This window comes from Chamaea fasciata, unplaced genomic scaffold, assembly GCF_029207755.1.
Source record: "Chamaea fasciata isolate MVZ Bird 193981 ecotype frontalis unplaced genomic scaffold, bChaFas1.0.hap1 SCAF_25, whole genome shotgun sequence".
NCBI classification, from domain to species: Eukaryota; Metazoa; Chordata; class Aves; order Passeriformes; family Sylviidae; genus Chamaea; species Chamaea fasciata.
The window spans coordinates 6552611-6579442 of NW_027094110.1; the positions used below are offsets into that span (position 1 = coordinate 6552611).

The 26832-nt window shown below is 54.7% G+C and overlaps 1 protein-coding gene across 1 annotated transcript; it reads left to right on the forward strand.

Moving 5' to 3' along the window:
• The first annotated feature begins 1769 nt into the window (after window positions 1-1769).
• ADORA1 (adenosine A1 receptor) lies at window positions 1770-25825 on the forward strand. The gene is made up of 3 exons (XM_066204056.1): window positions 1770-1987; window positions 2452-2834; window positions 24861-25825. Exons 2-3 carry the CDS (start codon window positions 2494-2496, stop codon window positions 25495-25497), a joined length of 978 nt encoding a protein of 325 aa, XP_066060153.1. The 5' UTR covers window positions 1770-1987; window positions 2452-2493; the 3' UTR covers window positions 25498-25825.
• Window positions 25826-26832: the final 1007 nt, after the last annotated feature.

Here is a 26832-nt window from a genome sequence, read left to right on the forward strand (position 1 = left end):
GAGCTCATTTTTGGCATAACTTGGGGGGGTTTAGGGGGTGCTGCTAAAATTGAGCATTCAGGGGCACGAATCCAGGGAGGGAGAGCAAACAGCAAATCCACAAAGGAAAAGGAGTGGTTTTAATCTCTGTTTGGGAGATTTGCATACAATTAGGCCGGGCCCTGCCTGCGTTTGCTTCCGCATTGCACTCCCGTGAGGAACCTGCCTGTTTTCCTGCCCTGCTCCCAGCCAGAGGTTGATTGCAAGGACACTCACCCTGGGAAGGTGGTGGGCGAGGGGTTTTGGGCTCTCTGGGAATGCCCTTTCCACTCTCAGTAGCCCTGCCTGAGCATCCCCATCCCACCCCCTACCTCTGGATTTAGGGGCTCAGCCATAGGGGGCATCACTTTTCCCTGCAGTGGAGGAGGTGTGAGGAGATGCTGCGGGATGTGAACGCTCCATAAATAGCGCTGTGTTTACAGGAGCCCGTGAGCCTCGGTTTATTTTTCTCTCTGCACAGCAAACAGATCATTCAGACCAAACTAAGCTCACCTCACCCCGCTGCTGGCACAGCCCAGTGCCCAGAGGTGGCACAATGCACAATGCCACAGTCTCCGGACAGCCCTGGGGGCTGGGACCCCCAGCTCTTTGCTGGTTGCTTGCTCAAGGGGGAGAGCAGGCACCTCCTTGGACAGCAGCTGATGGAAAATCAGCCCTGGGTTGGGATGGTCCCACAGCTGATCGCATCCCTGCTCTGGGGTGTGCAGGCTCTGATGTAGAGAGGGATGAGGGGCAGCCCCAAGGGGCAGATCCAAGGGTTGGGACATCTCTCACGAGGCAGAGCAAAGCAGGGGACAACTCCAGTCCCGAGTCTCACCAGGGGAGGGAGAAAGGACGGGGAGAGGTGCAGATGGGGGTCGGGAGTCTCCTTGCCCCACGGCTGAGGTCCTGTTCCTTGCAGCATTTGGATAAACCAGCCACACTCCTTGGAAGAGATTTATGTAAGATGAGCTGTGCAGGTGCCTGCTGCACATCCAGCGGTCCCTGGAGGGTTTGGGTGGTTCAACTCCGTCAGTGAGATCGAGCCCCCAGACCCATTTTCTCTGTACTTCCCGGCCCAGGGAGGGGAATTGGGGGGTGTCCATATTCCCCCAAATTTCTCCTAGAACCTTGAAGAGTGTCTGGTCCAGTCTCAGCAGCAGTTCGGGGCCATCATTCCTTCACATGCCTCGTGTGGACAGACCCTTCCCCTGCCCCAGGGACACAGCCCCTCCCCAGCCCGCGGAGTGCAGTAGTTCAGAGGATGAAGAATGCTTCGCGGGTCTCACCCCCCACCCACTCCAGCAGTGATTTTGGGTCAGGCAGTGTCAGCCAGAGCTCGGGTGAGCACCAGAGCTCCTTGAGGACGTTCGGGTCTGACTTGGGGTCCCGACGCCGTCCTGGGGCACAGCCCCAAGCAGCGCTGCCCGTGCCGGGGACGGGCCGGGTCCTCGCCCACCCCAGCTCAGGTTCTGCCTCCGCCCTCCCCTCCCCGCCCCGATCCTCTGCTCACACCCGACCTCAAAAACCGGTTTTAGCGTTAAAACCGGAGCCCGAGTCGTGTCAGCAGCGCTGAGGCTGGGACGGGCTCCGCTGCTCCCCCCACTGCCGCCTCTCCCCGCTCCACCCGGTCCTGCCGCCTCCGCCCGCCCCCCTCGCACCCCCTCTCCCGGTTCCTCCCGGTGCCGGCGAGCCCCGAATCGGGTCAGTTGCTCTTTAAAGGCTGAAAGGCGGCACCATGTGATGCTCCGGCTCCAGCGGGGAGGGGGCAGCGCCTGCGGGAGCCGAGCGGTGCTGGCCACCGGGGACCGAGCGCAGCCCCGGCGGCCGCGGCCAGCCCGGTCGCCGCCGGCTGCAGGGTCCCCCCGGCCGCCCCCAGCATGAGCCCCGCCTTGCTCTGAAGGGGGGACAGCGCTGGCTCTCTGGGGGTGAGGGCGCCCCAAAACAAGCCTGGGGTTTTCAGGACAAGGTGAGAGGGGTCGGGGCCGGGAGCGGGCGGGCGGCGGCTTGCCGGGGCTCGGGAGGCTGCTGGAAGCAGCGCAGAGCAGGAAGGGGGTCGGGGATCCAGCGAGCGGACAGCGGGGGTCCTGCTGCAGCTCCGTCGGCCCCGAAGGGCTCTGACAGGGGATCCCGGGGCGGCCCGAGGCGCGGGGGGGCTCCGCCGCTCTCTCAGGACTGGCCGGCGGCTCCCGCTCCCTCTTCAGCGCCGGGAGCGGTCGCGCTGCGGGATGGAGGTGGGTGCGGGATGGAGAAGGGTGCAGAGTGAGCTCGGGGGAGGTGGGGGGGGGTGGGGATGGGGGGGCCGGAGCCCCAGAGCCCCGGGGGACGGCACAGACGAGAGAAGGGTTTTTCCCACCCCCTCGCACAGGCTCCTTCCCGCTCGCAGCTCAGTCAGCGATGCCACTCTCTCACCGCCTCCCTGTGCGTTTGCAGGTGACCGAGGAACCCCACAGGAGCAGGGCGGACCGGACCATCATGGCACATCCCATCTCAGCCTTCCAGGCTGCCTACATCTCCATCGAAGTGCTCATCGCTTTGGTGTCCGTGCCGGGCAATATCCTGGTCATCTGGGCTGTGAAGATGAACCAGGCACTGCGGGATGCCACCTTCTGCTTCATCGTCTCGCTGGCGGTGGCCGACGTGGCCGTGGGGGCTCTGGTCATCCCCCTGGCCATCATCATCAACATCGGACCCCAGACGGAGTTCTACACGTGCCTCATGGTGGCCTGTCCCGTCCTCATCCTCACGGAGAGCTCCATCCTGGCGCTCCTGGCCATTGCCGTGGATCGGTACCTGCGGGTGAAGATCCCTGTCAGGTAGGAAAAGGTGTCGGAACAAGCTCTGCTGCGGAGGTTAAAAGGGAGTGAGGAAACATCAAATTCTTGGAGAAGAAATACTGGGAGAAAGGACTTTCCTCCACACTGCCATCCCAGACGCATCTGGCTGCATTAGCAACTGGGGCAGGCTGGGCCAGGAGGGTGTGTGGGTGGATGTCCTGGAGCCTCCAGCGGCTTCTTTTGGGGGCTCAGGGGTTGCTGGGTGTGCAGGCAGAGATCACATTGTGGTAACTAGCTGGCAGTGAGGGACAGTCCCTCACGGGATCCCCATGGCCAGGACAAAGTGTGTCCCCACATATGGGAGAGCCCTCCCTGGTACTCCAGGAGGAAAGGGGAGGACGACAGGTTTGGCTTTCAGCGCAGATTTTCTCTTGCCATGGGGAGCATGGGGGTGGCTTGCTGTGGGACACAGCTTTGAGAGTTTGAGGAACCAGAGGTGACAGCCCGGCACATTTCATGGAGCAACCTCACCCAGAGGAGACCCCTGCTATGGGGTGCCCTGCAAATAACTCTTTTCCCCGTTTTCCCCTTCTGTATCTGCTGCCATTCTAAACCCAGAGCAAGTGCCTTGGGCCATAAAGGAGGGGGACACTTTATTTGAGCACTTCGGTCAAACTCTGCAGCTTGTGGAGGAGATATTTAACCCTTTATGCCCCGCTCCCTCCCTGCCGGGGCCATGCTGGGCTGGGGAGGCATTTCTGGGGTGCCACGGTGGGACCAGGGCTGTGAGCAGGGCTGGAAGGGAATGTGGCACCTGGCCTCGGTGCCCCTGAGCAGAGCCAGGCTCAGCCCCTCAGTGTGAGTCTCCCGTGCTCTGTGGGGACACCTTTTCCAGGCTTGTCACCCCCACAAGTCTCCGGATCTGGGAGCATTGCTGGAAAACAGCCCAGCCCAGCTGAGCACGTGTGTCACCCCACTGACCCCTTTGCAGCTCAGGCAGTTTGCTAGAGGGGTCCCCGACCCTTCATCAGCACAAACACCCTAGGAAGACACCAATCCCCTTGTGTTGATGCTGCCTAGACCCCAGCAGATGTAGGACCCTTCCTGGGGCAGGAATTATCTTCCCATAGGGGGAGACAGAGACAGGAGGCACCTGTGTAGGGATCACCTGACTGCTCTAGAGTGCTCAATGTTCTCAGATCCATGGGATCAGGCCAGAGATTTTGGGATTTTCCTGCAAGACGCCACCAGCAGAGGTTGCTTGGAGAAGGCGTGTAAGACGGAGGGAGTGCAGGATAAACCCACAATCCCTGCACACCCCCTCCCTGCCACACATGATTTCACAGACTGTTCCCGACTTCCTCCCTAGGTGTGATTTTCCCAATCACAGTCTCCCAGCCCATCGGTGTCACCAGAGTGATTCCCACCCTATCACTGCTCTTGGTGCTTTTTTGGGCTTCCCGCATCCCCTGCATGCGGGGAAGGCTCCAGTGTGGGAGTTCTGCAGCTCCACAGGAGCAGCACAGCCTGTCAGGCATTTTCCTAACAAACCACTCAGTTTTTAATTCCTTGTCTGCCTCTGAGCATCAGATGGGCCTTTCAGGGGAGATTCCTGCCCTGATCCCAGGAGCTTTCCTGGGAGCAATATTAGTATTAATATTATGCTGTACACAGTTTGGGTGGGTTTTTCTCATGCAATTTCCACTTGGAATTTTTGATCCCATTGTGTGCCCAAGCACTCAGCAGCAGGAGATTTTCCTCTGTCTTTTCAGAGCCTGTTTTAATATTGAAAAGCTTTGTAACCTCATCAACTTAATGGTTGCACTCAAGTATCTCAGAGGTCTTTCCCAACCTTAAAGATCCTACAATTTCATGAATGCCTGGCAATTGGTACATGTGATGATTTTAGGGGTTGTAGTGTCCTGTATATGGCACACAGGACAGGAAACACCACTAAGGAATATTCCCTGGATCTGAAATGCCTCGAGTTTCTCCCAGCCTGTTGCAGGATGCTAAGGATGACAGTGACAGCACTTTTGCAGTGCTTATGGCTTTTGTGGTGTCATTCCTGACTGTGACACCAAACCCAGCAATGGCAAAGTGGGTGCTGGGAGTCTGGAGCACCTGGCAGGACTTGGGGCCCTGGGGGAACACGTGTGGCCACTGTGCCTGGGAGAGCTCCTGGAGAGCTCCAAGTATCCCCAGAGGGCTGCAGGCAGTGAAGTGATGGCAGCCAGACCTGAGCAGAGATTTGCAGGCAGGTGGGGAGGGATGTGGGGAGTATCTGCTTCAGGCTCATCCCTAGGGCAGCCAGGACACTAAGCAGGGACATCCCCTCCAGCACAGGCATGGACAGTGGACTCACTGCAGCCCATTCCTGCACCAACGGGATTCCTCAGACAAGCTTGGCGCAGAGTGGATCCTCACTAGTGTGACCCTGAGGGGGTCTTGTGGAGATCCCCCACATGCCAGCCCTGCCCCCCACCCACAGGCTGCCCTGGTGCTGCTGAGGCTCAGGGATAGGGAAATGCATTTCACAGAATCCCTGAAAGGTTTGTGTGTGAAGGGACCTTACCCTGCCATGGGCAGGGACACCTTCCAGTATCCCAGGTTGCTCCAAGCTCCTTCCAGCCTTGCCTTGGACTCTTTCAGGGATGGAGCAGCCAGAGCTGCTCTGGGCAACCTGTGCCTTCCTTGCAGGGAAGAATGGAATTGGGAACACGGTGCATGGCAGCCTAGTTCCAGCTCCAGGCTCCCCATGGACACCCTGGCCCTTGGGCTGCGAGTCTGGGGGAAAACCTGCAGGTCTGATCCTCCTTCCAGGAAACATACAGACCCAACTGCTGGAGACCTGAGCCCTGGGGGTACGCTGGGAACTTGGTGGTCTCAGGGGTGGTTTTCTCCTGGAGAAATGATGCCCTGAGACATTTGGCGTGTCTCTACATGGCAGTAGAAGATTCCAAAGCAGCATCCAATGCTCCATCACTCCAGTGGCCACTTCCCATGGACACAGAAGCACAGAGGGACATGGGCCACTCCTGCAAGGTGGAGGCAGATTTTATCAGATGGAGAGGGGTCTTGTTTGGATTTGAGTTGGCAGCTCCTGTTCTTCCCTCTCTACCCAGCACACACCCAGCGAGGTCAAGGGACTGGGATGTCCCACCAAACCCTCTCCCTTTGCTCCAGCCCCTGGTATGCTCCCTCCTAGTTGCTAGGGCCTGAGTCATGCTGCCTTCCCCCAGAGGGACATTTCCTTGACTTTGGAGAGATGCAGGAGCATCACTTGGGCTGAGCAGGCTAGAGCAGAGGGTTCCCCACTTCCCAACCCCCACAGGAACAGCTGGAAACCACTTAAAATAGATTTGCTGGTGGAAAACTCCCCCTCCCCTCTCACATCCTTCCTCCCTGCCTGGCAGCAAGCAGAACCCCCAGTCTGTGATCCCCCCTGTCTGGGCACAGCAGGGTCCCCCAGCCAAGCCCAAACTTCCCTCTCCCAGCCGTGCTTGGGGAAGATGAAACGAGTTCAAAGGGAGGGGAAGCAGCCAGCTGGGGGTGTCTGGCAGGAACCGGCCTCTCGGCATCCCGGTAGAGGCAGGATGCTTGGAGGAGACGGTGCTGGGGGGATGTTTCGGGGGGATGGCGCCAGGGGTGTTTGGTGGGATGCAGCTCCTTCAGCACCAGCCTCTCCTGTCTCAGGGGCCCTGTCTCTGCTCTGAGATGTGGGTTGGGCCTTTTGGAAAGGGCCATAGCAAAAGGAGCTACTGTCCTTGGGATGTGCCAAACCACCCCTTGGCTGGGGATGCTGAATGTGTGGATGCAGCCCAAGCGTATCTTGGAATGTCCCTGGGGGTCCTCAACTTGTGACCTCACCACAAACACTTTGAAATATGCCAGGAAGAGAAAACCTGCAGGAATCTGATGTTTGCAGGAGCCCTTGTGCTGGAGTCTCTCTGTCCACAGCCAGAACCTCCACCCTCTGTGCCTAGGCCTCAGCATTGGGGTAGCCTCCCACCCCTGCCCTTCTCACCCTGCAGCATACCAAGGAGCATCCTGCCAGGGAGAGCTGCCTTTGGTGCTGCTGAAGGTTTGGAATGCACACCTGTGAGGCTGCAGAGCCATGGAAGTTAGATCAGAATGGTTGGAACTCTCTAAGAAATGGGGGGCAGGAGGCTGGAGCACAGCAGGGGGAGACCCCAGGATAAATGCAGTGTTAGGGGGTGGCTCTGTGGACAGCGCTGGCATTGTCTGGTGGTTCAGGAGTGCCCTGTCTGGAATGAGATAAAACAGTTCAGGGATAGCAGGAACATCCCTCAGCCCTGCAGTGCCTGCAAGGCATGAAGTGAGGGGGATGTGCAGGGGACCTCTGTGAGCTCCTGGCTGGAGCTCCTTCCTGGAGGGGGAAGGGGGAAGTTTCCCCCCTGGACTCCCTGTTTTCCAGGCTCCTGCCTGAGCTCAGGCTCTTCCTGGGATTGTAGCGCTCTTTCCCCTTCTCTCCAGTCCTGCCAAGGGCCACAGGCATGGGGCCAGCTAGGGCTAGGTCATGGGAAGCCTGGGAAGTCTTGTTGCCTTCAGCCAGCTGGGTGGTGGAGCAGGACACATCTGAGGTGGCTTTTCCCCATTCAAGGTGTCCTAGGGAAGCTGTGGCTGCACCATCCCTGGAAGCATCCAAGGCCTGGTTGGACAGGGCTTGGAGCAACCTGGGATAGTGAAAGGTGTCCCTGCCCATGAGTGGAATGAGATGAGCTTTAAGATGTCTTCCAACCAAACCATTCCATGATTCCTCAAAGAGTTCATGAAGGGTCTTGGCAGGAGAGCGGTGGGCACCCACTGCCATGGGATGGGAAGGAGGAGAACACTGGGATGGTTAGGCCCAAATTCCCAGCTCCCAAAACATCTAAGGGCTGATGGGACATCTTTCCAGCACACACAACACTTAGTGCCAGGAAACCTTCCTGTCTAACCAGGCCAGTGAACAAGCCAAACTACAGCTCTTCCAGGGCCTGTTTTACATTTGGAGAAATTTCAAAAGCATCTAGATGACTCAGGGCTCTCACCCAGGAGCTCATCTATTTTCTTTCAACCTCCATTAGTCAGTGAAAAGATGCCATTCAGCCGTACAGGCCCCGTCCCTGAGAAATCACACTTCATTTCCAAGGAGAACACTCCCATTTTCCCTAACATGGAGGATTTTGGGGGGCTGGTAGGTCTTTGCAGCCACCTCTTTTCTTTCTTCCCTTGCTGCCCTCCTTCAGGAACATTGTTAGCAAGTGAGAGTGATCTGTGGAGACCTTCATTCCATGGAACAGGCAGGTCTGAACCAAGGATGGAGATTAAAATGCAGGAACTGCAGCGCAGGAGGGTTTCTGCAGACCTGAGGCTGTTTCCAAGCCACAGTTTCCAGCACACTGCACCAGCTCAGCATGTGGGTGCTACATCAGAGCCAGCATTTCCCACCAAGCTCTGCTCCAACCAGATCTGCTGCGTGGATGAGCTGTGCCAGTACAGCACCAGGAGCTCAATTCCAGTATCATCAAAATCCCAGAACCCTTGAGATGGGCAGGGATTTACCAGCAGGTTATGTTGATCTGAGATCCTGGTCGAGACCTGTAAATACCCAGGTGAGCTAGTTTTCAGCTCTACTCTCTGATCCACAGAATAATTTTCAGCCATGAATAGGCTAAGTCAGGGATCAAAGCCATGAGGGCTCTTCCCTCGGCCAGGGGATGCCTGGATTAGGCTCGCTGGGAGCTCACACAGCTGCTGCAGTGGCGCCACGAGATCTTCACTGTCAGACACAAAATCAGGTCACTCCCAAAAGCTCCAGATGCTGCCGTGCCGTTGCAGGGAGGCAAGTAGGGATGTCAGCAACATTCCCAGCTCCTGGAATGGCAGGAAAAATGCTGGGGCATGGAGGTGTCAATTTGGGATGCAGTGAGGGGCTGAGTGTGGGATTCGCCAGCCCCAGAAGGGGAGGGGAGCCCTGAATCCTGTGCGGGGAGGCTCCAGACTCACTGATATTTGGAGTTGTTCCCAAATTCCCTGAATTAAAAGGGCAGGAGGAGATGAATGGCCTCAAGAGACCCTGTGTGGGCTTCCTGAGCAGGACCTTGTCCCCTCCCAGTCCTTGCGTATTCCAGTAGGGAGAGGCGTGGTCCCCATGCCAGGGGATGCTCTGACCCTGATAGCAGTGTCACATCTGTCCCTTAGCAGAGCTCACATCTGCCAGGGCTGTGCTGCAGGGCCATGAATGAAAACCTACTCCTTCCTGCTGCTGCACTCCAAACCCCTGCTCTGGGAATGTTTTCATTGGGCTTTTTACCTATTTCTATTGATTTTCAGGGTAATGCATTGACCCTTGGCAATGTCTCACCAGGAAATTTGAGGATATGTTCCCAGCAAGGGCACATCTGCAGATGGGGAAACTGAGGCACAGAGCTGCACCGTGGCTGGCTCAGGATGATGCCATGGGTGAGGGATGGAGGCTGCAAACAGGGAAGGTGTGGAAGCTGAGATTTGGCCGCTCTGTTCCTGCACTGGAGTCCTGCCATGGCTGTGCCCAGGGCTCTGGAACCAGGCTTCTCCAGGATCCAGCCCCAGCCCTGGTGATCCCTGCAGGAGTAATTCCATGAAATTAAATTGTTTCTCTTTCACAGCCCAGGCTGCCTCACAGCGTGGGTTGATAGCCATTTGTGGTATTAAAATAGACTGAATGTGTCTTAAACGGGCCAGGCTGGCTCAACTGTAGGACCAGACAAGGAGCAATGGGTTCAAACTGAAAAAAAAATTGGAAATTTAGGTTCAGTACTGGGAAGGAATTCTTCCCTGTGAGGATGGTGCCCAGAGAAACTGTGGCTGCCCCATCCCTGAAGTGTCCAAGGCCAGGTTGGACAGGGCTTGGAGTAACCTGGGATAGTGGAAGGTGTCCTTGCCCATGGCAGGGGATGGAATGGGATGAGCTTTAAGGTCTCTTCCCACCCAAACCATTCTGGGATTCTGTGGTTCCCCATGAACTCATCCTGCAGTGAGCAGACACCAAACCAGGTGGGGATGTGTGGATGGAACCGAGCAAGGCTCTGCCACGTCCGTGGCCATGGTTCAGGTGTGGTAGCCTCAATCCAAGAGGATCTACCCTGCCAAGCAGGTGGGACACAGCCAGCCTGTGTTCCCTCATCCCATGGCAGCACGGAGGGTCCATGAGGTCCCCATCAAGCAGAAATTGAGGAGCATCCACAGCCAAGACCACCCAGGCACGGTGGGACAGACAGCAGGTCCCTCACTGGAGCTGAGAAGTGCTCCTGTGTCTGGGGTACGGACCTATGGATGAGCTTCAGGGCCCCAGAACTGTCTGGGAACACCCAGACACATTGCCACACTTCCAGGACATGGTTTTCCCTTTCTTGGAGTGACTGGGCTGTGTCCCAAGGGCACTGGCTTGGTGGAGGTGACAGTGATGCCCCTCTGGGCTGGGTGTCCAAGGGCCCTGTGCAGCTGCTGGCACAGAGACAAGGGAAACACCCCAGGAAAGAGGCTCTGCCAAAGCAAAAGCTGCTGATTAAGCTGTCCCGGCCCCCGCCAGCCCAGCCTGGCCCTGCAGGCTGGGTGTTGGGGTGAGTCAGGCTCAGCTCACCGTGGTCTGTGCTGAGCTGGTGCAGAGCATGCAGGAGCCTTTCGATGGGGTCCCAGGTCTTTCCCCACCCCCAAGATGTAGGAATGTGACTCCATCGAGGGGAGGTGCCATTATCACCTGACCTTTGCTGAGACAGTCCTGCCTCTGGTCTCACCTTCACTCCACATCAGCCAGAGCAGGTGATAGAGCAGGAATAAGTGACTCACAGGGGGTGCAGAGGAGCTCAGACACCACTCTGGGGTGCAGTCTGGGAGTGCAGAGGGGCTTGGATGCCCCTCTTGACTTGGAGCCTTTCCCAGTGACCAGCTCTGGGGTCTGGGCTGGTCTCTGTGTCCTTGCCCAGCCCTTGGCACAGGCATGTGGCCTCTGTCTTGCTCTTGTTGGATATGTGTCATGTGGCCACCAACAGCCAAACCACCCTCAGCTCCTCTTACACCCCCAGGTCAATCACACCGGGGCTTTTTAGTCCATTCGTGGTGTCAGAATAAGCTTAACTGTGCCGTAGAAGGGCCAGATTGGCTCTGTTGACCAGGACGGGAATTTTGGCCACGAGCTCAGGTGAGAGACAGCTGAGACAAAGCCCACCAGCCTCCATTTCCAAACTCGGATCTGGAGGGACCCCTATGAGGCCAGACCAAATGAAATCTCCTGGGACACCTCCGAGCAGCTTGTACCAAACACCAGGGACTGTTGGCTGTGGGAATCTGCTCTGAGGGGACCTGTCTGAGTGGCCTGGGACATGCAGGTCCGTGGGTGTACAAGGCAGAACAGGCAGGGCTGGACAAAGGATCAGGGATGGGGACAGTGGAGCTCCTGCATCCAAATGACCCTGCTTGAAATCAGCCTGACAGTGGGCAATGGCTCATCCAAGGGGTCACAGTGGTGCATTGGCAGGTCCGTGTCTTGGGGTGGAGGCAGGGGGGAGAGAAAGGTCATAGCAACACAAAGAAGGATGGAAAAAAGAGGAAAATGTGTGGGAGGCACCACAGTGAAAGAACCTGGGAGATGAGTTTCATTGTGACACACAGCAGAGTAATTTCAGACTGGAGAGGAGCTGATGGGCTGGAAGAAAACCTCTGTCTGGAAGTACAGGGAAAAGCCCTGCAGGATCTTGCCGACAGGGGTGTGGGACAGACACAGCTCAGGGAGGGTTGTGGTCTCCTCAGACAGCAGGACATGGAGCATGGAGGGGACCACAGGTGCGAGAGACTCCTGGGAGGGATGGGGTCATCCTGCCGGGGACAACAGCACTGTCTCAGCCTGGGGAAATGACAACCAGCACAGCTGAGCTGATAGGAACAACATTAGATTATCCTGGAGACAAATGATTTTTCACAGTGATCCTGCCAAAGCAGCGGGGATGGACACAGAGCCCAGCGCTGGTGGTGGGTTGGGAGGAGTGTCCCAAGGGGCTGGTCCTTTTGGAACACCTCTTCACCCAAGGTGACCTGAACTGTCAAGGCCATGGAATGGGAAAGGGGCTGTTACAGAAGCTGCCTGGGCTCTGACAGGGAGTTCCTGCTCTGGAAGCGCAGCTGCCCAGCTACTGGAGCCAGGTCTTGCACAGGGCGCCCAGTGGCAAGAAAGAGCAATTGATGCTCTCTAAGGCAGCCACAAAAAGCACCCAGAGCCAGCAGGTTGTCTTGCAGACTAGCAATGAGCTGAGCACCCTGACCATCACCATGGCACCTCTGGCCCTGCATGGAGGTGGCATTCCCCAGAATGGCTGGATGGGCAGGGCAAGGGGAAGGGGAGACATCACTGGTGATGCCACCAGCAAGAGAGGATGAAATAACCCTGAAAGACTGAGATCCTCCTATTTACAGAGTCCTGTGGGCTGAGGGCTGGTGGGAAGTGGGGGGCAAATAGGGGAGGAAGGGCCATGTTTGGTGATGTAGGGAAGAGCAGAGCAGGATCAGGCACTGGAAAAACATGGGGCACCTGGGTTTTCCCTTCTCTGCACTATGGGACCCAACACCTCCCCCTTGCGCCATCATCCTCCCTCTCACTGCATTTCCCATTGTTCCCCCATCCCTTCCTTGCCTGGGCTTTGCCCCCTTGCACTGAGCAGGCAACTATGACCAGCAGCTGTCACAGTCTTGGGTGGTTTGGTTTGGGTTTTGTCAGGTACCAAAGTCTCTGATTACCAAAAGGAGCCGGAGGAAGACAAGGGATTTCTTCCCCAGTCTCTTTCCTGTGTGTCCCTTGCCAGCCCCCGTCTGTGTTGTCCCTGGCACCAGCCATGGTGCTCTTGCACACTGATCCCAGGTACTAACCTCACCCAGCAGGACTGTGAGCACCCAGAGGTGACATCCCCCTGTCTCACCCGCTGCCTGGGGTGGCAATATCACCTCTCCATCATTCCTCTAAGGAAGGCACAGAGAGCCAGGACATTGCTGTCATGGCTGTTTATCCGCCTTCTCCAGACCTTTTCCCTCCCTGCAGCCGGAGATGGGGATGATTTTCTTTGGCCTCCTTCAAAAAAGGGAAGTGCCAGCTCCTGGCACCAGGGATGTTTTCTCATTCAGGTTGGTCCATCTTGGCAGATCACAGCTTCCCTCTGCGACTCAGTCTCCCCATCTGTTCACAGAGGGCGTGATGCTCTCTCTGACAACAGTGAGGGGCCGACGCTGAGAAATGCTGTCTCAGGCATCGCCAGGATTAGCATAGTCCTACGGATTAAATTATTTCTCTTTCTTTTCTGCTCTGGTAACAGCACTCCATGCCTTTACCTGTGGAATACACAAATGAAACACTCATTTCTCTCAGTGCAAAGGCTCCATTCTCCACTGAGTGGTCCCGACTGGGAGAGCCAAGGGCTCAGCCTGGGTCCAGATGGACCTGGCAAAGCCTGAGCAGAGCCAGCAAAGCCCTGCGTGGGTGCAGCTCAGATGGGTCTAATTTCAGGGAGCTTATTCCCCACATTCAGCACTGCTGAGGTGCAGGTTTCTTTAAGGGCTCAAGGAGGTTTGTCTGCTCTGAGGGAGCTCAAAGTGCTCCAATAGCAGAAGACCAGGAATCCCAGAATCCAGGAGATGCTGCCAAGTTTCTTGGCTTGAGGATGGGGCAGTCACTGATGCGTCTTTTCTCCAGGGGATCATGGAATCTAGAATGGTTTGGATTGGAAGGTCCTTAAAGATCATCTCATTCCACTCCCTGTGTGACCCACACATGAGAGGGTCTTGTGGGGATCCCCCACATTCCACCCCTGCTTCCCACCCACAGGCAGCCCTGGCTCTGCTGAGGCTCAGGGAGAAGGAAATGCATTTCACAGAATCCCAGAGTTCCAGACTGCTATGGGTGGGAAGGGACCTCAAAACTCACCCTGTTCCACCCCCTGCCATGACACCTTCCACTATCCCAGGTTGCTCCAAGCCCCATCCAATCTGGCCTTGGAAACTTGCAGGGATAGGGCAGCCACAGCTTCTCTGGGCCACCTGTGCCAGGGCCTCATCACCCTCACAGGGAGGAATTTCTTCCCAGTATCCCATCTAACCCTGCCCTCCGGCAGTGGGAAGACATTCCCCCTTGTCCTGTCCCTCCACCCCTTGTCCAACGGGATCTTTTAATCTAAATGAGAAAACAGAGTGCAAATAAACTTCAGGTTTGCTTCGCATTTGCACTTTTTATTTGTTTTCCTGGTAGCAGATTCTCAGAGGTGAGGGAACATTTAATTGTGGCATTAACTGGAGCCTTCACTTCCAATTTGGCATTTCATTTGACTGACTGAGATATATAGATTTCACTGTTCAGACTCATTCCAAGATAAACAACTCAATGGCTTTACACACATGTCCTCTGATCATTACTTACACATCTTTATGGTGTGTGGAGGGGGTAGTTACACAGGTTTTGGGGGGAACTGTGGACAGAAGTTGGAAGCCAATTGTAGCCCAAATTGGTACCTCCAAAATTATTTCCACCAGTTGAAACTACATATAACCAATTCATTAAAAAAAGCCTTAAATGAATCCAGCTGCTTTTGCATTTGAAATTGATCATTTAATCAGGGAAGCATGCATTGAACAGAAGGTGCTGGACTGGTTGTTTTGGGTTACTGTGTCCTCTGAGGTTTAGAAACAGTAGATCTCATCAGCACTGCTAATTCTCTTGTAGGCATTGGGTGAAGAAAACAACCTCCCTCATTTTGGGAACCTCCAGTCAATTTTTCATTCTTGAATGTCCTAATCTTTGAACGGGGTCAAGTGCAAGAAAGGAAATATTCCCTTTGCAGTGACAAATCATGGTATGAGGATCCTGATCTAGTAAGTTGCAGCCTAAGAAACTGAGTTTAGTTGTTGTCCGCAAAGTCAGGAGTCAGGTTAGCAAGAGAAGTGTAAAACCCAAGACACTAAAAGGCAGCCAATACCAATCTCTTGTTCCAAGTGTAATTTAGGATTATCTCCTTTTTTTCTGATGAGTCCCTCTGCATTGGAGAGATAAAGACCCACCTCAGCCCTGCTCTGAGGTTTGCTTGGTGCCTCTTAATCGAGATTTTATCTCCAGTTTCCTGCCTCCCATTTATCTGGGGAGCATATCTCAATGTCCTGTTGAATGCAGATGCAACAACAACAGCAGGTCTCAAGACCCCCCTCATTTCCCTTCTCCTTGGGGTCCCTGATCTGCTCCTACCTTTCAATGGCTCTTGATGTTTTCCAGACTCCTCTGGCAGGCCTCCCTTGGAGACCCAGCTGGCCTTTGCCTATCAGTGTGGTGGTGACAGGCAGGGAGGGGTGGTGGCACTGGGCACTTCCTCAGCTGGCACCTCCCTCCCAGTGCAGCTGTTTTCCCTCTGCAGCTCAGTGTTTTGTGGGATGGACTCAGAGCCACAGAGACTCTGGGAGCCCAGTCATATCAGGCACTTTATATCTGCTGTCCCATTTCCATTTCTCAGAGCCACATTTGTCACATTTGGCATTTTAAGTGGGTTTTAGAGCTACTTTCTTTCTTCATCCTCCCCTCTTCCCCCTCCCTTCTAAATTTTGAGGGCTGACTTCAGAGTCCTCGTTTCAAAGAGGTTCTTTTGCATAAAGAACCAAAATATGCAATGCATAGAAAAATCAAGTGCAATACAAGCAATATTTGAAACCCACGGCTTTTATCCAGCCAAGCCCTGGATTTGCATTGAAGATTGGCAAAAGCTGCCTTTTATCCCTTCTCCTTTGTACTCAGGGAATTCCTCACCCTCACTTATCCAATCACACAGATATTCTGCTGAATTGGCTCTGGACAATCAGCTCCTGGCTAATTGATATGTCAGGGGAAGGGCTGTTGAGTGACACCCCTGGAAGTGGCCAAACCCACAGGGTGATGGCCCAGCATGGCAAGGGAAGATGACCTGAGACTTCTGGCCAAGCAGGTTGATATCCTACCACAACACTGGGTGAGAAACACCTCCAGCACGGTCATAGAATCATGGAATGGTTTGGGTGGGAAGGGGCCTAAAAGCTGATCCTGTTCCATCCCCTGGATTGGGCAGGGGCACCTTCCCTAGACCAGGGTGCTGCAAGCCCTGTCCAGCCTGGCCAGAGAGAGATGGACATGGGGTTGAGTGGCTCTGTCTGAAATTGTCTTCTGCTGGAGGTGGGGCTGCCCCACAGCCCAGTGGGCTCATCCCTGTGATGCAGTTGTGCGGGAACCACCCGCAGACTCAGATGCCTCTCCAAGGAGGTGCTCACACAGCAAATTCCTGTTTTTGACAACAAAACTGTTCAGACACTAAAAATGTCCAGGAAATGTCCAGAGGCAGCACTGGAGACAAATCCATGGTGTTCATCACACTGTCCTGCAGCTTTCACAACCTCACTCCCAGCTCTTGGGGACCAATCTGTCCTTCTCTGTGTGTCCTAATTCCCAAAGTCCTGGGTCTTTAAAAGAATCTCAGCTTCTGCTTTTTTTTTTTTTTTTTTTTAAGCAGCATTTCTCACACTTTGCTTTGCTCAAAATGTTGTTGCCCGAAAGCAGCAGCCAAAAGACTAGAGCATCACATTTTTTCAGAGTACATCACCAGTTCTGAGATACTGCAGCTCGTTTCATGATTTTGCAGCCATTGCCAAGAGTGTTAAATCACTTCCCTCCTCCCTACCTCGGGGTCCTGGAGGAAGAAGCCAGAGGTTCAGGAAAATTCAGGCATCCTGGACGGCCCTGACCACACCTGGCAGAGCTGGGAGGGAGCCCTGGAGCTGCCTGGATGCAAAACTATGGCTCAGTGGGACTTGTGCCCGGCTGACCAGGGCCATTGGGTGCACCCCTCACACTGTCACGTGGCAGCAGGAGGATGATACATCCAGAGCAGCCTCCCACTTAGCACCTTTGGATGGACTCAGTGCTGCCCATGGCATCAGGGGTCTCACGGCTCCCTTTGGGGCATGAAGGGTATCTCTGGGGTTGGAGGGCAGTGCTCACTGATAGACACAAACTAAATTGTCATTTCCCTCAGGCATTGGATGTCCTGGGCATCCCAGCTCCCTGCTTAACCTCCACACACACATTTGGGATGAGGGGCTGAGCATGGGGTGAGTGGTCCTTGCTGAGAATCTGCTTGTGCAATGACAGAGTCCGCATCAGGGTGCAGCCTCAGGCTGAAAACCAAGCTCAGTTTGGAAACAAGATTAGTTTTCTGAGCAAAAAGGATTGATATTGGCTGTTGGGGTGAGGGATGCTGCTGGAGGATGTGAGGAAAATCCCCTCTGAGCAGAGTGGGTGACCCGCACTCCTTCACCTTCCTTGGACAGCAGCTGCATCTCCTCCGCACGAGGGTAGAACCTGGAGGAAAGATCTTTCAGTTTGAGGTCTCTGTGCTTTCCATCCTCCCTCCCTGAGGTTTCCAGGCTTCCCATGCTCCCCCTTCCCCTGCAGCACCTGGTCACGGTGGGATATCCCGCTGGGATACCCCAGGGGAGCTGTCGGTACTGGTCCGTGGTGGAGCTGCTGTGGTTACTCACCCCCACCTCTGAGCTGAGGACAGCTGGGCAAGTGATCTGAAAGAAGCTCTGCAGTTACTGGAAGCCTGTGGTTTGTTCCCAAAGGCTGTGATTCATTGCCAGAGCCGGGGCAGTCCAGCGGCACAGACACCCCGCGGGAGGCTCGGATCCAGCTCCAGCAGGGCCGGGAGCAGTCCCAGGAGGGAGTGTGGGGAGCTCAGCCTGCCTGGTGGGATGTTGTGGCTGTTCCCAGCTCCCAGGGACCAAAGGTGTGATAGGACAGGTGTCCTTGGCTCTGCAAGCAAAGACGGAATCCTGTCACTGGAACCTGAAATATGGCAGGTTTAGCTCAGAAGCAGCTGGGCACTGGGGGGATGTGTGGGGATATGGGGGAGCAGGGAAACCTCCTGAGGCTCTGGGGGATGCCCACACAGGAGGCACCAAGCTCAGGGTGGGCTGATCTCTGGGGTGTGCTATGCTTTGGTGTTTGGTCCTACTGGGACTGGTGACATCAGGAGACTGGCAGAGTTGGGGGGACATGGCCGGGCTCTGGGTTGATCTGGGCACTGCTGGAGCTGGGGGCCACCTTTTCCCATAGCTGTAACCTCCGTCTGGGTGGACATCCCTGATGGACCCTCATTTTGGTACTGCCAGTCTGGGCTGAAGATAACCTGGCATGGCCAGGCTGCCCCATGGAGGTATCATTCCCACTTCCAAGCATTTTAGCACACAAAGCTCTTTTCTGTCTTATTTCTTCAGCTTCTTGTGGGGATGTTTGTGTCCCTGAGGCTGCTTTTGGATCCCAAAAAGATCCCACATCCCTCTGCAGTCCTCAAGGACTTCAAGTCCTCTCAGGACCTCCAAGGTCCTGAGAGATGCTAAGGATGTCAGGGCAGGCTAAACTCACATCAAGGCTGAACCCACACCAAAGCAGCAGCATTTCCCCAGGTCCTGTTTGCAGCCCAGGACATCTGCAAATGCTCCAGGTCCCTCCACAACCTTCTCTGACATTGACCAAAGCACGAAACCGCCTTTTTGTGTTAGTCTCTTGCCAGCTTCTCCCACCACTTAATGAAGCCCTCACCTAAGCCCTGGGGACTCCATGTTTCAGTGTGTGGGGACCAGTCAATTTTGGCAGCACGAATTTGTTCTCCTCAGCCTCATAACCACATTCACCTGCATCCATTAGAAAATTACTGGCTGTTAGAAATGATTGCAAACATCCAGAGGCCTTGCCAGATGCGTTGCCTGGCCGGAGTTGTTTGTGCTTTGCAGTCACTCGCTGCAGAATCATTCCTACACAGAGTCACTATTTTGGGATGTTAAAACCAAACCCTGAACACAGATGGACCAGGATGGTCAGCAGTGGGATGTGCACATCCACCTTCCCACATGCTTCTGGGGTCTCTCCTGGTGGCTTTGGGGGAGGTTTGCATCAGGGAGTCTCCTGGTGTGGAACCATGTCCTCATGCTGCAGTGGAGGAGATCCAAAGTGTTTTGGGAGCAGAGATCCTCAAAGAAGAGGCATCTCATGCCCACATCCTCTCTGGGGAGGCAGGAGTGGCTGCAGCTCCAGGTCACCACGTGGGGGCCGAGCTGCCAGGTCAGGAAGGTGCCAGCTGCTCTCAGAGCTGAGCCAAGCAGGAAAGACAGCATATGGTGAGAAAATCCTTCCCTGTCTCTCAGTGGGGTGGTCCTAGCTGTGTTTGGGTGCCCTGCAGGGCAGAATAACAGCCAAGAGTGCTCCAGTGACAGCCATGACCTCTGGAATCCATAGCTCAGAGCACACAGGGACACTCACAGAGATGTGGATGGGAGGACCCAGCAACAGTGGGGAACATCCATCCCTGGACTCCTCAGCTTTGGACCTCCTGTGCCCTCTCCTTGCAGCACATGGCTCAGGGAGCACCAGGCACCCACAGCCCCTGGGCTGTCCCAGTGCCAGCTCTGGGCTGGGGCAGCTGGTGGTAATGGAAGCAGGGCAGCCTTGACCTGGGCTCAGTGGTTGCCAGGGAGGTTCCAGGTGGAGGTTTGGGATGCAGCCCCACCCATGTCAGTGGTGGGTAAAAGGTGTCTGTTGACATTGGTGCCTCTCCTGCCCTGGGAACCCTCCAAAAGTGACACCTGTAGAAAAGCCACCCTTGTCCTCATCCAACTGTCCCTCAGCCCAAGCAGACAGACATGGGTGAGGTACCAGGAAGAGATTTTTCTCCTCAGCTCCTTTTAAATCAGGTCCCCAAGGCAGAACCTGAGGCCAGGATTCCATGTCACAACCACCTGGCCCATCCCCTCTCACCGTGTTTCCCACTCCTTCTTGTCCCAGGGATCTGCTGGCACTTCTCAGGTTTTTTTTTCCCAAATCTTAAATCTCTTGCAGACCAACCAGCCAGAGGTTCTGGGAGAGGACACACACAGGGTCCTCCAGGTCCCTTTGGAGAGCTGGGAAGTGGCTCTGTGCTAGGATGCAGGTGTCAGGCTGGAAATGCTGTGCTGATGGAGACTGCTGGGCTACTTTGATGCAGGACAGGGGCTCCAGCATCACCAAACAACGTCCTTGCTGGATGTGCTCTCCTGGCTCACCTAAAAGACCAGACCATTTTTTTTATGCCTTTACTTGCCATCTGGGCTTTGCCAAGCAATCGGTCTGGGATTTAAGGATCAGGACAATCCCCCATTTATCCCAAGGGGGTGCTGATAGGACTAGTCTCTTCATTCCAAGCATTTGTAGGAACAAGCTGTTACGTCCATCTAAATACCAGCTTTGACTGGTGTTGGTTGACCTCTGTCCCTCTCAAGGCCACCACTCAAATGGTGACACACCCACCAGTGGCCACAAACTCACATCAGCCACTATTCTGTGATTCTGTGAAGAACCAGCCTTCTACTTTCAGGATCAGAGGTGGCAAAGGCTCTATGACCAGAGTTCCTTCTGCAGCACTTTCCACTTTGTGTGAGTACCTGGGGACCCCCTTGTCCCAGCCCTGAGCTGTGGCTGAACTCGCCCTTGCAGAACCCAGACACCACTTTGCATTTCTCAGGTTCTCATTTCTGAGCAGCTTTGAACACCAACAATCTGAGTTTTCCTACCCAGCAGCCTCCAAGACACTGAAAGATCTGAAGGGAAGATACAGCCAGGAGAAAGGAGCAGGAATCCAAATCCTCTGAGATCAAAGCACTTTTGTCTAGAGACTTTCAATTAGATCAGGACATTGTCTGGCTGCTTTTTCTTGCTGTGTTCATCGTGCAGATGAGCTTCATGTCAGCTTGGCCTCCTTTCCCCCTGCCACGTTGGCTCCAGCTTCTTTTCATTAGTTATCGTCTGTCTTCATTAGTGAATTAATTCCCCAGGAATTGCACTGCAATAAACTCTCCAGAGCAAAGACCAGCAAAGCCACAACTTGGCACTGGCTGGACAACAGCAAGTGTTTTCTGGACAGAAAAACTAATCACAGACCTGCTAAAAACCTCCACATTCTATTCAAACCAGGCCTAGAGTCTTTGAAGCTTTTCCAAACAAAACTAGTTGTTTGGTGAGTGTTGTGTTTGGATTGACCTCTGCGTTGGGATCTTGGAAAGGAGCCCTCATCTCTTTTGGGGACAGACCCCAACGCAAAGGTGAAATCCATGAAAGCAATGAATGCTCCATTCTCCAGGTGCTTTCAGGCATGCCCTAATACCTGAAATGGTCACAGGGCCTTTGCCTGCCCAGGGCTGGACACCTCCAGAGCGGGACCTGAGCTGTGCTGGGCTCCCAGGACTGCAGCGGAGAGCATTGCAGAGGTCTGGACATACCCAGATGTGGCAGAAGAAGTTGAATTTAGTCTGGGAATGAGAACCAAAGGGAAAGGGGGGTGGATGGTGTCTTCAGAGTGATGGCCAGGGGACCATTACAAAGGTCTGGAGAGACAGGACAAGGGGGAATGCCTTCCCACTGCCAGAGGGCAGGGTTAGATGGGATATTGGGAAGAAATTTCTCCCTGTGAGGGTGGGGAGGCCCTGGCACAGGGTGCCCAGAGAAGCTGTGGCTGCCCCATGCCTGCGAGTGTCCAAGGCCAGACTGAGCAAGGTTTGGAGCAACCTGGGATAGTAGAAGGTGTCCCAGCCCATGGCAGGGGGTGGAAGGAGATGGAATTTAAATCCCTTTCCTACCAAACCATTCTAGGATCCTATGATCTTCATGAGAAAAAGGGCCTCAGTGTCTGCTCCATCCTCAGCCTCTCCTGGAGACTGCAACTTGCCCTGGAGAGCTGCTCCCTGTCTCCCTGGCAGCTCTGTGCAGCCCCTGGGGACAATTTGTCAGTCTCCACCTCCACCCATCACCTCTTCCCTTCCCCTGGGGAGCAAACGGTTCTATCAATAATTGCCATTTGGCCTCTTGGCTTTATCTTCCAAACCCTCAAAGGCAATTTTGTTCCACATCATAGTTCCTGCCCATCCCATCTCATGATGAGGCTGGATGGTCGTTGGTCCTTTCTCCTAGACTTGGCACCCAGAAGGGCTTGGGTCAATGTCCATCCCTGTGGGGAAGGGATGGTGCAAAAACCACCACTCAAGGAGGGCAAGGGGAACATCTACCAATTATAGTCAGGCTCAAACCCCCAGAGGCAGAGGAAACAAACCCGAAGTGGATGAGGACAGGGTTGATGATTACCATGGATGTTTTAGTCACAGTTGTTAATAAAAATAACAGCAGTAATAAAATTGTAATGATGCTGGTAATTGCTCTGGTGATGATGAGAATAATAAGATTATTTATTAACAATGAGCCATTATCAGCATTTTCTAGTGCTTCTCCTCCCAGACTGTCCCAAACTTCAGCCCTATCATATTAATGCAAAATGAGGCAAATGAGAAAAGATTTTCTTTATGGCGTAACCAAAAATAATATTGGGAAGAGCAATATCTGTCCTTGTCCCTCTGCTTACTGTCCTCCCACCATGTGGCAGAGGTTGAGAATTAGAGGGGATCTTGCATTTCTACCCTTTACAGAATTACAGAATGAATTAGGTCGGGAAAGGCCTCTGAGACTATCAGTTCCAACCTGTAACAGATCCCCACCTTGTCACCCAGCCCAGAGCACTGAGTGCCGCATCCAGGCATTTCTTGGACACCTCCAAGGAAAATAAAGTGTAAAAGGAATTGAAATTGGACTTGTGGCCTTTGGAGGAGCTGAGCTCCATAAGAGCTCCATGGTCAGACCCAGTGGGTGGATGGACCTGGTGGGCTGGAGGGAGGAGGAACTTGGAGCAATTTTATAGTTTTTGTCATTCTCCATATGGGGCTGATGGAGACAGTGGACACAGGTCCCCGGGAGCACATTTCCTGCAGATGCCTCTGCCCTTGGCTACTTGCTTGGAGGAGCAACAAACTCCAAATGTGGCTGTTTTCTATGGGGATTTTTGGTTCACTCACTTTTCTGTGAGCATGCCACACACAGGCTGGAGCATGATGTCCAAGTTTGCCCTGGCTGCTTCTGCAGGTGCACCCTCAAACCTTGTGGGGCAAAGTGAAGGGAGGAGCAGGGAGAGCCAGGTCCTGCTCCTAAACGGTGTCTGGCCAGGCACTGCAGGAAGGGATAGAGATGGATACAGACCATGGCAGAGAGATGGACGTGCAGGAAGGAGGGGTGGATATGGCCCATGGAGGGATGGGTGTGCAGTGAGGAGGGATGGACCCTGTGTCTGGATGGTGGCTGCAAGCCCTGGGACTGTGTTTGGGGACCATGGTGACACTGCTGATGCTCAGAAGTTTTGTCTGTTGGGCAATGACTCCCACACAGCTCTGCAGGTCAGGGAGCACCTGGAGTACCAGCATATCCAGCAAAATCAGTAGAAGACCCTGGAAACCCCCAGGAGCGAGAAATGGGACACAGCGTGCAGGGGTTGCAAAGAGGGAAGAAGCTGGGGAAGGCAATGTTGCTGCTGTTTCTGGTGTCACCACCCAAGCTGTTCAAGCCTGGGGAGCTGGCAGTGGGGTGCAAGAGCTGGAGGGCACATCAGCCCTCCCCAAGCACCTGCACCCAGACATGGGGTGCAGGGGTCAGCACACAGCCCCACGGGAGTCTCTGGCATCCCTCTGCCAACCCCTGCTCCCTTGGACCCTCCTTGCCATTCCCTTCACTTGACTCACAGTGCTGGTTGTCTCCCACTGCCCCTTGCCCTTCCTGTGCCCCAGTTCTCCCTGCCCTGGACCTTTCTCAGGGTCTCCTGCCTTCTCTCCTCCCCATAAGGAATAATTCACCCTCCAAGGGCAGCCTTGGGTCTCAGCGGAAACAGCTGCCCACATTGTCACCTCTTTCCCACGGGACCTGGCTGTCACCAGGATGTTGTGAAGCTTTTCCCAGAGCACAGGAGATTTGTTCAGGAAAGCTGTTGGGGACCAATGGCTCTGGACCCTCTGGACTCACAGGGACTGATGTTCTCTCCTCCAGCCTGTGCCACTCCAAGCTCCCACCTTGACGCCTTGCCCATGAGAGGAGTCTTGAGAAGGGAGAGTGGGTTTGGGTCCTTGGCTGTATAAAAGAGGCCCAAAATGCTCAATTTCCGTCACAGGTAAAGGATGCAGACCTGCAGCAGGGAGCTCTGAGCAGGAGGATTGGGAATCCAGGTTTGCCAGCCAACTCCACATGGTCCTTGTGGTTGGGTTAACACCAGCAGCACTGAGAGACCCAGCAAACAGTCAGGAAAACATTCTTTGTTCTATCCCCTTTGGTGGAAAGCACTAACTCTTGGGCTGAGAATATTCTCAGCTTCCAAAGAAAAGCTTTCTGGAGGGCCAGGGGAAAAATCAATCCAGCAGACTGCACTTCCCGCTTGGAGAGCTCTGGAGAGATGAGCCCAGCCACGGTGGCTCCCCAGGGGCATGAGGGAGGGAGCAGAGCCTAGCCAGAGCACAGCTCTCCTCCTCCCGCCCCTGGCATCAGCCCATCAAGAAAGAGGGTTTTGTCAATCCGAGCACATTAGGAGAGGAACAGGCTGTGCCCAAAGCTTCCCCAGGGGTCCATTAGCACCCGCAGATCCTTCCTCCACCCCAGTGCATCCCACAGGATGCTTTTGCTGGTGATTTCCTCCCCAGGCATAGGGCAATTGTCTGGGACAGTGAGCTGGCAGCAGTGGTGAGTAGCAGGAGGAGAGGGTGACGTGCTGCTCTGGGTGCAGGTGCTTGGATGGGAGCTGGGCTCCAGAGCATCTGAACTCCCTCCAAGACATGAGGGTTGGACACTAAGGCACATTCAGGTGCTAATGCATTCCCTGGCTTGGCATCATCCCCCAGAGTTCAGAGATTGTGTCTGGGGTTTCTGCCATCCCAGGACACAGGCAGGAAAACCAGTCTGTGAACACAATTTTCAGAACAGGCTGTTACCCACTTCCAGGGGAGGGAAGGAGGAACATCCTCCTATCTCAGCACCAGTACTGCCACCCCACCACTGCCACTCCACCTGGAGCCACACAACCCCCAAGCAGAGCATCCCACCCCATCTCTAACTTCTTCCTGTGGCTGTTGTCTCTCCCACAGGTATAAGAGCGTGGTGACACCACGGCGGGCAGCCGTGGCCATTGCCTGCTGTTGGATAGTCTCTTTTCTGGTGGGGCTTACCCCCATGTTTGGCTGGAACAACCTCAACAAGATGCGGAGGACTCAGGAGATGAACGGCAGCCACACAGAGTTCATCATCACATGCCAATTTGAGACAGTCATCAGCATGGAGTACATGGTGTACTTCAACTTCTTCGTTTGGGTCCTGCCTCCCCTGCTGCTGATGTTACTCATCTACCTGGAGGTTTTCAACCTCATCCGCAAGCAGCTCAACAAGAAGGTGTCCTCCAGCTCCAACGACCCCCAGAAGTACTATGGGAAGGAGCTGAAGATCGCCAAGTCCTTGGCGCTGGTTCTCTTTCTGTTTGCGCTCAGCTGGCTGCCTCTGCACGTCCTCAACTGCATCACCCTGTTCTGCCCGTCCTGCCAGACCCCACACATCCTCACTTACATTGCCATCTTCCTCACCCATGGCAACTCGGCCATGAACCCCATTGTCTATGCCTTCCGCATCAAGAAGTTCCGGACAGCCTTCCTGCAGATCTGGAACCAGTACTTCTGCTGCAAAACCAACAAAAACGCCACCAGCACCACCACGGCTGAGACAGGCAACTAGGAACTGGGAGAGGGCAGAGGGAGGCCTTTGTGCTCACCCAGTCCCCACCTGGACGCTGCTGTCTGAGGAAGGGGTAGCAAGGACCTGATGGGTTCTGAGTTCAGCAGACTGCTGCAGTCCCCACAGCCACCCCGGGGGGTTATTTATTCACAAGCATTGTACTGTTTGGATATTGTAGCCTGCACTGTTCCTTTCTGGTTTAGGATTTTTTTCTCCCTGTTTGTTTTTGTTTTTCATTTTTTTAAGCGTTGCCAAGTATTTAAGGAGAAATTGTACAGACAAATGCGCAGTTTATCTTCATGCAAATAAAATCCAGTGATCCAAACCACCCAGGAGGTGCCCTGCCATTAATGGAGACCCTCAGCTCCATGGTGTTGGTGGTGCTGGGGGTACCTCACGCTCCGGCCCCATGTCCATGGAGCCGTGGGGGTACCTGGGCATTGGGACACAGGGGTGCCCTGTGTGAGTGAAGATGCTGAGAACCAGGAGAGTCCAAGGCAGTGCGATTTCTAAAGAAATTAAGTTTGAAAGCCCTTTCTTTCCCCTCTGTAACCAGGGAGAGATGAGCTGGGCTGAGACATGGGAAGAGATAGGAAAAGTCTTCCCATGGTACTGTCAGCACCCACAGGGTGATGAACCCACCACCCTGCAGAGCAGAGGGTCAGTCTCCCCCTCTCAGCACCACCAGAGAGGTAGGCAGAGGTGGCTGTTGGTGAAACTCTTAGGCCTAATCCCAGACAACTCTGCAGAAACTGCTTTTGCTTCCTCGATGGCTCCCCATGGGTCCTAGCAGCACCCACTACCCCTGTGAGCTGCACTCAGGGAGTGTGTCCTCTCCACTTGTCTTCTCTCTCCCTTTACTCTGGCTTTGAGTCATTTTCCCTCCTTTCTCCTGGCTGTTTTCTGTGAAAAGCAGTAGCAAATCTCTCCCAGGCTGTTCATCTCACACCTCCCATGTTGTTCCCTCCCACTCTCCCTGTGCAGCCAAACTCTTTTGACTCAAACATTGTGGGTTAATGCAGTCACCTCCACGGCCCAGGGAGCAGAGGGGAATCAGGACCCCTCTGGGAGCAAGTGGGGAACAGCTAAAGGCCACCATGTGGGTGCTGATGCTGCCACAGGGCACTTTGCCACCCCTGAAGTTCAGCCGTGGGTAGGTTTGAGGAGGGGGTAGCTGGAGATGGACCATCCCTCATCCAGCTCTGGTCCCTCTGCATGCTGGAAGTGCCAGTCCCTGCTGTGCAGCAAGATCTCCTTCAGGGCTGAAGCAGCGGTGGGAAAAGTTAATTTGAGCTGATTTGGATTCTTTTCTTATCAGAATCCCTTGTTCACCAG

Coding starts and splice junctions, on each gene's coding strand:
- ADORA1 (XM_066204056.1), top strand. CDS start 2,494: ATGGCACATCCCATCTCAGCCTTCCAGGCTGCCTACATCTCCATCGAA. Junction 2,835..24,860: donor CGGGTGAAGATCCCTGTCAG/GTAGGAAAAGGT, acceptor TCTCTCCCACAG/GTATAAGAGCGTGGTGACAC.